At 43.3% G+C, this 10609-nt stretch overlaps 1 protein-coding gene across 3 annotated transcripts in view; it reads left to right on the top strand.

Annotated features, from left to right (window-relative positions):
* Positions 1 to 10609, top strand: part of SIL1 (SIL1 nucleotide exchange factor) — a 312127-nt gene that overhangs the window by 172114 nt on the left and 129404 nt on the right. For 2 of the 3 annotated variants that reach the window (XM_019506552.1, XM_019506553.1), the window contains exons 4-5: positions 3920 to 4040; positions 6929 to 7037. In XM_019506552.1, the coding sequence (XP_019362097.1) occupies positions 3920 to 4040; positions 6929 to 7037 (230 nt within the window). The remainder of the gene's footprint in view (positions 1 to 3919; positions 4041 to 6928; positions 7038 to 10609) is intronic. The other variant, XM_019506554.1, reaches the window with a different exon arrangement.

The following is a 10609-nucleotide window of genomic DNA, read 5'->3' as shown; positions in this document are numbered from 1 at the left end:
CAAAAAAAAAATTTTTTTTTTTTTTTTTTTTTTTTTTTTTTTTTTTTAAGGAAAATTTCTAAAAGATGCAAACTTAAATAAATAAATAAAATGAAGGTTTCCTGTGTGCTGATTTATATGTTGGTCCATCCTGAAAAGCACCATTAAAAAATATTTAAAACACCACACAAAAAGAGTTTTTGCCCTGTCCCAAATGTCTGGAATATTTTAGGGCAAATAAACAAAGATTGTTAAAAATTGGGCAGTCTTTTGTTTTTTGCTTTTGGCAGACCGTTTAAGAGCAGCTGTTTGCTGAGACTGTGTCTTCCTTTCTCACATAACATAGAAGGGGAACCTTGATTGACTGTTTTAAATGTGTCCAACCTAAGAATTCTGCTCCTGGAGCTGCTGAAGTCTTGGGGCACCTATACACATACACTGAGGCTGCTCCAACGCGCTGTAATTACAATGTGTTGGAGCAGACTTGATTAATTGAGTCTGCTGTAGCATGGTAATTACTGTGCTCCAGCAGACTCCAGTGTTGTATGTCAGCATCCCTGCACTGAAAAATGGTGTTGGGGATACTTTTTTTTAACTACAGCTTGTTCGGGCTTTAGTTAAAGTGCCCCTGCCACCATTTTTCAGCGTGGGGACACTGATGCACATTACTCTCTGGATTCTTTAATTAGAGTGCCACTCTAATTAAAGCGCCCGCCTCCCAGAGCATGTCTAGACTTTATTCAAAAATATATGAAGAAATACAAGCAGAAATGTTTGTGTCCCTTTTCTCATGACAAAGTCCTTAATTCAGTTGTGCTGCATTTGTAAACTCACATACCCTGGAAATCACATTTGCTTTTATTTACTGCTTGCTGAAAATAGAAACTAAGAGAAATAGTCACATGGGAGCTATTCAGCCCTACTGCATGCTGTGCTCTGCTTCTTTCCCTTTTTAATGCTTCTTTTAAGTAAGGACCATCAGCCTTGTTCCTCTCCCCTGGCAACAGAGCACACTAACATGGCCAGATGCATGCAGAATGTGCAAGCTAGAATATACTGTACTGCACTGTATTGCATTGTAACCTCAGCTATTTCTAGTGCTCTGACCTGGTGAGGAATTCTGCTTGTTTTGGGATTAAAAAAACCTTGATTTCTCTTTATGTTTCTCATAGTCTAGGTAGTGTTTATCCTAAGAGAGGCTGACACGCAAAGATTTTCAGGTAAAAATATATACCTTTAGGCTAGAAACAGAAATTACACATAAACTGGTGTAGGTGACCGGAAGCCGATTCAAATCTGTAACACAACAAAAGTTGTGCACTTAAACCGCTTTCAAAATGGCCGGAACCTATTTAAGATTAACCTGGATGGATGTAGTATTAGACTTAACTCATTTAGATTAAATCGGTTTATTGAACTTCTGCCCCAGATCCCCTCCAGATTCAAGATAACTCCCAGTTCTGTAGCATCCCAGAATACTTTGCATCTCCCCCAGTTTGCAGGATGGGCAGGCTAGCTTTGGCCCAGCTGTCTTATCCAGCTGAGCAGGGAGGTGTGCTCTAGTGCCCCTTGATTTCTGGTCTAGGCTGCTGCAGGCATGTCGCTGCATTTCCAGAATCAAAAGTAAATGTCTGTTCACTTGCTTCTGGTTCAATTTATGCAGCTTCAAGTAATCTGTGAAGATTGAATCTGTTCAGCCTCTGGCCTTTTTGACTGTTTGTACTTAGCCCTATAGACTAACTAAATAAGATTATTTATGTATGTGGGGCACAAACTTTCATGAATCCCAGTTCGTTTCATCAGATGCTTGGGTTCATAAAAGCTTGTGCTCTCTTGTATGTAATCTTATTTAGCTATTCTGTAAAGGTGCATATCTACCCGGCCTTCTGACTGACTTCAGACTAATACGACTAACTACTACTTCAGGCAGATTTTTACGTACCTGGACAATCTTCCTTGTAATTGCATTTTAAGTGTTCTTTTGCTGAGAAACCTTTAACATGCTCTTGAATGACAGAATGAAGATAAGACGCATCCTTTTCTCTCTCAACTTTTGTAAAGCCTTTCTTAAAATCTTTTACTAACCACTTCCTGACTAGGAGAACAGTCATTCCTATCACTGCAGTTCATACCAAAGGTTGTCCTATACCATCCTCTATGAATGGGATAGATGATGCAAAATACACTTGTGCCTTGGTTTGCATCAGGAAAGGAAGCCGTGGTATTACCTGAGCCATGAGTCTCTGATGGCAAATCTGTAAAGTGAGGCTTCCCCCCCACCCCAATGCAAAGACTTCTTTCTTTAGTCTGCCTTTGTCTGCTTTCCTTGATCTAATTAATATACAGTGGAATTATATATTTAACTTGGGGGGGGGGGTGGAGAACTCATCCTACTAAAGAGAGATACTTGGGGAAAAGACCTGATTTATCATAAAAGGGCCCTGTTAAAATAGAAAGTCTTCCAGCGTAGGCTTTCCCCAACCTTTGTAAATCCACTTGTTAGTTGCTTTAGGTTTTAAACTTAGGTTTTGGTCTTTGCTATGGCAAGCATTCAAAGTTTACTTAGGAAGAATAATTCTGCACAAAGACCTTTGGTTTGCGTGGGTGGAGTCAACCCAGTAGTTCTCTGGACTGGAGGATTTCCTGTTATGAGAAGACATTTATGAGTTAGTTATGTTTGTGTTTGCTTCTTTTTAGCAGGAAGTATTATATATCTCTTGTGCAGCAACAATCGGTCTTCATTCCAGACATCTTGTAGAATAAGCAAAACAGACAAAGAGAGATTTAAGAAAAAATATCCTAAGGGAGCAAGGATACGGTAGTCAGTAAGCACTGCTTCCTAAACCTTTTACAGCTGCACCCTACCTGTCAGGCTGGTTTCTTGTAGTTAGAGAGAGCAGAAAGGAAATGGGATGAAACGCTGCCATTTCCTTCTCATCACTGGAATATGTATAGATACTGAAATATTCCTGGCTAGTGGTGACCTCACTGGAGGGGCATTTAACCGTAACTCTGTATTTTATATCTTTTGGTGTGAAGTAAAATCCTATCCTATCGATTTTAAAATCTAACCCTAGTGGTTTACTGACACCAAAGTTTTCTGGCATTTCAGTGTTGATCAAATATTCCTTTAATGTGGTAACTCAAAACCTAATGCAACAGGTTTTTATCTAGAACAGGGAGAGACAGCTCAACTGGTAGCACGGGCCATCGTTACCCATCAGCCACTCCAGCAACCATGGGCAGAGGCTGCGGCTAGGAAGAGCAGCCCTTCTTGTGTGCTGCAGCATCTGGCTGGAGCAGGTGATCAGCCCACCATTAGCAAAACACAAACTGGATGAAACAGCTATAGAATCAGCAGGCCCTTAATAAAATGTGGACTAGATTAGATGTTTTCAGGCTAGATCTGGCCTGTGAGCCATAGGTTACCAACCCCTGATCTACAATATACCTGGCTGAAGTCAAATTTTGGAAGGAAGTAATGACCATAACTAGGTAGTAGTGGCTGTTATACCCTCTCTGTCCTTGCCTAGTATTCTGCTTCTGTCTTTCCAAATATACAGGCTCTAAATTAACCCATACAGCTATGTTTGTAAGAGTCAGTGTCCTTTGTTCACCAGAAAGTCTGCTTAACCCAATCTCCCTATTTCACTGAGGAGTTCTGTGTGATGTGGTCGGGGGATAAAGTGTCAGCTATGTTAACAGTTGTGTCTCCAGAGGTTAAATTGCATCCATGTCAAGATGGCATTATGAGGAATTGGGAGAGGTACTTGAGCAACAGCGAATAATTCTGGTCCCTTTCCTCATGCAGGACTTGGTTTGCAAGCTTGACTCTTCGTGGTACAGCACTGGAATAGAAGTGTGTGGCTTCAGTGGACACAGCGTGCTAAATCTTGAGAAGAACAAATGTGACCTAAAATAATCTAACCTTTGTTTGTAGGTCAGGCTATTCCTGCAGGGTTACATGTGCGATTAAATCTTCAGACAGGAGAAAAAGAAGCCAAACTTCCAGATAACACAAATGAAAAAAGTGACATGAAAGACCAGAAAAAAAGGAAAAGGTATGGTAGAATGAACTGCTTGCCTTTTTGCTGTATAGAGGTACATGGGGGTTTGATTTTTGTTCCTTTTATTAGGAGCAAGAGATCTCAGGGACTTTAATTGGAGTTTTGGGTGCTCAGCATTTAGACAACTGGGGCCTAACTGTGTTGCTTCCTTTTGACATAGGTAGCAAAATGCCTTTCTGATGTATTTGGAGACATGTTCATAGATTTTCATGCCATGATTCTGAAACTGAATCTGGCATGTAGTTTCTAGTAGGTATCCTTTTGTTTGTTTAAATCTTCTGTAGCAGCGGGATGAAAAATATTTTTTGAGAACTTTATGCAGAAGGGCATCTTAGAGTACGCTTTGTTTATTCTACTGCAGAGTCAGATGCAACATGTTGTTTACTTGCCAATGTGCATCAGCTCTAAGCAGCCATTTAAATGTCAGGCCTTGCTGACACGCATTCAAGATGTCACCAGCATTCACTATATCAATTTTTATAAAATTGTCTAAAATATGTTGCTTGCACCTATGTTTCCCTGTGTGCAGTTTTTACAATGACAGATTTTGTGAACGTAGGAAGACTTATTTTTCTTCAATATACTAGTGCTGCCATTCTGTGCCCCCTGCCAAGCGTGCAGAAGCTTGTTCATTTGGGGAAATCCCAGCCTTTAGGTTTCCTTTTACTAGCGCAAAAGCACATGATACCAAAATTAGTTGCTCTAAATCTGTAGGAGGAGGTTGGGGCAATTCATGGCCAGTAGCACACATTGTTTCCAGGAGAGCATGTTTCCCTCTTGATTTTTGAATTACATGCAGCCCAACCCTACGTTTTGGTTATGAGCTGGGATCCAGGTTTTCTGTGGAAAAATGCAGATTTTTTTCCTTTAAAGGAGCAAAACGTGGGAAACCATGGATTTCCCCTTATAGGCTGGCAGAGTTCCAGCCTGCAAGGGACTACTTGCCCGGGCCCGGGCCTGGGGGAAGTGGGGTGTAAGGGGCACCACATACATGTGTGCACACATGTACATGGCCAGCAGTACAGCCAGCCAGCAGCTCCTCCTGCCGGCAGATTAGTCTATGGGGAGAGGGGCACAGTGGGGGCAGTTTGAGGTGGCAGTAGCCACAGCAAGGGATGGACTGGGGCAGGGTTGGCATCTGGGGCTGGAGGCAGTGCCCGGGGCCAGAATGCACAGCTGCAGGGCCCGGCCGGGGGATCAGGACAGAGATCTGCACGTGCACCCACAGCAGGCATGTGGCTGCAGCCTGCCACCTCTGTGGCCCAGGGGGTGGGGCTAGGTACAGGATTGCAGTGCAGGGCGGGGAGGTTTGGTGCTGCTGCCAGCACTGCCAGAATCCCCATGTCAGCTGTACCACCATGGCAAGGCACCCCCTGCCCACTCAGTAGCAGTGGGGGTGGCAGTGACATGGAGTTGTCTCCCCTCACCCATCTGCTGTTGCTGGGTAGGAAGGGGGTGTGCCTCACCATGGCAGTGTGGCTGGCACAGGGCTCCCAGCTGTGCTGGTGGTGGCACCAAGTCTTCCCACCCTGCCCGCCTGCATCAGGTCCTGCCCATTGGGTTGCAGAGGCCCCTGGGTGGAGGACAGCAAGGTGGGGAGCCTGAATTGTTCCCCACCCTTGCTTCCCATGGGGTGTGCTTGGGTGTGCACCAGCTGTGCTGCCTGTGGGGTTGAGGGGCCCAAGTTCTGCTCTGGCTGTGGCAGCTGGGGCTCAGGTGCTGCTGGTCAGCTGTGGCTGGCACCCACAAAACAGAGAGCGGGCAGGATGCAGCCACTAGGTCCTATAGCTCTGGCAGCTACAAGGGGACAGGGGGCTGCAGGTTGAGAGTGAGGGGTCCTGGTGGGGATGGAAGGGCTGTGGTTTAGGAGTGAAGGGCACCAGCAGGGCCAGAGGGCTACAGGTTGGGCATGAGGGGCACTGGCAGCGATGAAGGGCTGCAGGTCAGGACTGAGGGGCAGCATCATGGGAAGGGGCAGGGGCAGAGCACTGGCATATCAGGGCTGCTCAGTGCCTTGAGGCAGTGGGCAGGGCTGGGACAGCCAGAGCTGGACCCTTGTCCTGGTGAGTGAGAGGGGTAGGTGAAGCTCTGATTTTTCCATGATGAAAAAAAAATTTGAAATTAATGCCAAAATATTTTATTATAATAATTAAGCCACTGTTAGTTTTCCAAATTGCTTTAAAATTATAAATATATCAATAAAACAGAGAATTTTGGGGGGTTTTATCAGAGAATTTGGGATTTTTAAACTGAGAAAACCAAGATCCCTGCTTCCAGCTCTGGAACTAAATGCACCCATATCTTATGAGCATATGGTCTTTGACAGTTCTGGGGACAACTGTGCTACTTTTTGTTTGTTTATAAAATATTTCCTAGTTTATATATCCCTAGATGGTAGCCAAGGGCCATAAATTGAAATTGTTTTTATTGTATGTTAGAAATTGAGATTCTGGGTTTGCATACGGCTTTTCAAAATTTCACATATGGATTTCCAAATTCTATCACAGAGGATCACCGTTTGTCATGGCAACTGTCAGTACCTGGTCCACACCAGGGAAACTAATGAACTGCCCAAACATCGTGCAATCCTATGGCTTTTATGCCACTGAGCCTACACTCTGAATCTTAAAACTTAACATTGAGGGTCTTTCAGTTGCCAAGCAAAGATCACTGTAAAGATAAAGGGTCTTAAAGCCACACTTCAGACTTAAGCACTGGATATTACTTGTAGCATTAACTTGCTAGTATGTTATATGCAATATATGGGGAAATTCTAGTTCCCAATATTTTCTCCAGGAAAAGGTTCATTGCTGTGTTGTTCTTTCTTCCTTAAAAAAAATAATTATTCCCCTACATAACAAATGTTTTGTTTTTTCTGCAAGGCTGGACAAGGTGGATATTGACTCAAATTCATTTACATCGCAGGAACTCAAGGAGGCTTTGGCTAAATTGAAGGAAAATGAAAAGACAAAAAGCACAATGGAGGTAAAGGTCGTCTCCATTTTTAAAGCAATCTGTGTGACACTAGTATAAATGCTCTGTGTAGCTTGCATTAAAAAAATAAAAAAAACATGCTAAGAACTGTTGCTAGAAAACTTCCTGTATTTACCAGAATACAAGATGAGCCTGAATTTAAGACGATGCTTAGATTTTATACACGAACAACTTATAAGACAGGCAATGAAGAAGGCAGTAAGGGGGTAGGCAGATCGGGAGGCAGGGGGTGGCATTCTTGCTGTGACACTGGCAGGCTCCATCCCTGCTTCAACTTGAGGCATAGATCGTAGCTCCCACCTGTCCTCATAAGTCATGCCAGCTCCATGCTGCTATGGGGTCTAGTGGGGGCCATGCTCTGTGGTCCAAGCTTGAGTGGTGATGTAACTTGCCTGCACTGGAGGAAGGGTAAGGGCGGGTGGTGGGAGAGAGGGGGCTGTGGGGCAGGGGCCTGAAGCTGCCAGGAGGCAGTGGAGGGAGAGGCAGGGGGTGCAGAGGCAGTGGGGAACTACAGGTTTTTTTATTTTAATTTTTATTCTTTTGGCCTTAAAGGCCTTTGTATAGTACTTCGGTACTTCTGTATTTATACCTCGAGCATGCCATTTTCTTGATGACTATTTTATTAGTTCTCCCTGAAGAAGGTGCTAGTTTTGGTTTCTTACCATGTGGCCATATGCGCACTTTAGAAGTGCACTCAGGTCACCTGTCCAGCAACAGAACAACTATCTAATGGTGATGTCTTTTGATCACTAGCCACCTGAGCCATATTTGAACCAGAAAACTGGAGGTTGAAATCTCAATATAACCATCCCCACAAGCCACCTAAATGCCAGATGTAAGGTCTTATGGACACTCTTCAAACAGTGCTACAAATGAAAAGGCAGATGTCTCTTATAAACCCAAAGTTAGGACATCAGTAACATTTCTGATGGGATGCTACTTCCTTATTGTTTCTCATTGTGCATCATTATGATTAGATCTGAGTAACAGTGCTGTTCACAAACACTTTTGTGACGTGTGGTGATTTTTCTCGCTGCTGTCCCTTTTGTTTTCCTGCTGTTCATTCTTTTGGCTTGCTTGGTTGAACGTCAGTTTGTTTTGTGTGTCATTTTATCCAATGACTCATTAACACAAAAACATACATAAACAGTGTTGGAAGCAGGGACCAGGACCCAAGACTTGTGAAGGAGTGCCCTCACCTGTGGGCTGCAGTGTCAGACTCGCTTTGGCTTTCTCTGACCCTGTGGATCTTGAGTTCCTTCCTACATAACAGCCCACTTTAAAGAGGAGGGATGGAAGGTGTTCTCCTCCACATACCCCAACTGTTTGATAGCCCCGTGGTGAGGGCACTGTCCTGAGCAGTGGGAGAAGTGTGAATCCCATCTGGTTGAAATGGAAATTTTTAGATGCCAAGGAGTTCTTGGACATCGGAGCAGTTAGTTTTTTTGTTAAGTTCTGTTTATGATGTCACCTTCTGAGTCCCCAAAATTCTGCATTTCTCATCGTGGCCCCCATACATCTGTGTTGGTATTTCCTTTTTGAGGATTATTTGTCTGGCATCCTGCATTGCTGATAGAAGTTGTTTTTTTGTTTTTTGGTGAATGCCATTTAAATGTAAAAAGCAGTAGTACCCTATTGTGGGGAATAACCTGTGTCTTCCAAAAAATATTTGAACACATACTTTGCCTGCAACTGAGCTAAAAACAGCTCTCTCAAATGAACCTGAAACGCTCCATTTAAAATCATTACGCCAGCAGGAACCATAGTCATCCCTGGACTAGCTCCACTGAAGTCAATTGTCCCCATACAGTCTATTGCTAAAATCTTTTTCTTTTGCTGGGGCAAGAAGTGATAGCATTTTGAATGTCAGTACCACGTGTATTGTATTTAGCTATCAGTAGCACAAATTGTACAACTGTCATTAGACTGACAATAACTTAACTCTCCTTGCTAAATTGTTCCCTTTGACAGCGTGAGCCCATGGATTTCTTTTTCTTTCTTTACCTTCTATATTGAAGGTGTCACGCTGAGATTGGAAACCTCTTGGTTTTATAATGTCATTGTCCTACTTACAAAAACAAGTAACCACATCATCCTTGTTTTCTGATGTCTGTTTGTTCCAGAGGCTGCTTCAGAATGGACTTCCTTGTTTCTGTAAATTCTCTTGGCCTCATCCTGTCTTCAGCCACTGTTGTCTTTGCTTCCTTCCTTCCTTCCTTCCTTCTCTCCATTCATATAGCACCAGTCCCTGCTTTGTTCCTCTAGACAGCTAAGCAAATTTGGTGTTGGAGTTGTCTTCTGTGCAGGCACTGTGGCCTGAAAAACTTTCTGGAGTTTTCCTCCTCCCTGACTCACTGTCTCCTCTCATATCTTGGTTAGAACCTTCTTCCTTGCCTACCACGTCTCTCTTACTACCTCTCACTCTAATTTTGCTGAATTCAGCCTCACTTCTTTAGGCTATTGTTCTTATGCGGGATGTTACAAAACAGCTGCAGTGCTGTTTTATCATCAAGCTCTGGTTTTGTTCCCAGTATTTGACAAGCTCAAAACCATTTAAAAAGTGAGTTTAATGGGGTGGGGGGGAGGGAGGACTACAACCCCAGGTGCCTGCCTAAATACTTTGGGTAAATTACAAATTTGGTAACAAATGTGGGTAATTTGGGTGGTTCAGAGTGGATCTGCACTGCATACTGTAATGGAATGTGGAGGTATGTAAACTATCTTTAAACAAACTAGCTGGAGTATGGGAAGGGTCTAACCATGGTAGGAGCTCTGTGCTGGTGGTGTTGGATGACTTTGAGTGAACAAACTAACTCATTTAAAGTTAGCTCAGGTATCTCACTGCTCTTCTGTGAACATGAGGTCTGATGGGCTCTGTTAGATAAAGTGCTCCCACTCTGTCCTGAGCTGCTACACAAGGAAGCAGAGTGCTTTTTAACAGCTGCTGCCTTCCAGACTGGAGGGTAAAGTGCCTGAATTTCATTGCTGGGTGGAAAGGTTTTGAAACATGTTCAGTGATTTTGAGATCCTCTGGGATGAGAGATCATATATAAAAAAATGAGAAGATGCCTTTGGTGTTTATTGAGTAGGGTAAACATTGTGGTGCTTTTACTTTTTCAGCAAATCAAGAATAACTATTCTCCCCACTTCTGTATTTTACTTAATCTTAAGAGGTGTGTAGGAGGTGGATATGCTATACAGAACACTAGCTACAGACTAAGCTATTAGGCATTGTATCTTTTTTTCATACTAGTAACTAAGGGCCATATTTTCAAAGCCATCTGGATGTCTGTTGGGATTTTTTTCAGGAACCCCTGGGCATACTTCTCTAATTTAAATCAAGTGGAGTTAGCTACTAAAGGCGGAATCCACAGTGGACTTAAACATTGTTATGATCAGCATCATGATGTCAAACTTTTTGGGCTCTAGCATCTTGGAATATAATCTAAAGCTCTGAGTCAGGCACCTAAACTCCCTGTAGGAGAATTAAGAATGGGAACCATGACAGCCACAGCACTGAGCAGAGAGCTGCCTCCCCTTACTAATAGAAAAGGCTGAGAATATGGATG

The sequence above is a fragment of the Gavialis gangeticus genome, unplaced genomic scaffold (genome assembly GCF_001723915.1).
Source record: "Gavialis gangeticus isolate Ggan-Ray unplaced genomic scaffold, GavGan_comp1, whole genome shotgun sequence".
Taxonomy (NCBI): Eukaryota; Metazoa; Chordata; order Crocodylia; family Gavialidae; genus Gavialis; species Gavialis gangeticus.
The sequence above is the reverse complement of the archived record's forward strand: the minus strand, read 5'-3'. Positions and strand labels throughout refer to the sequence as shown.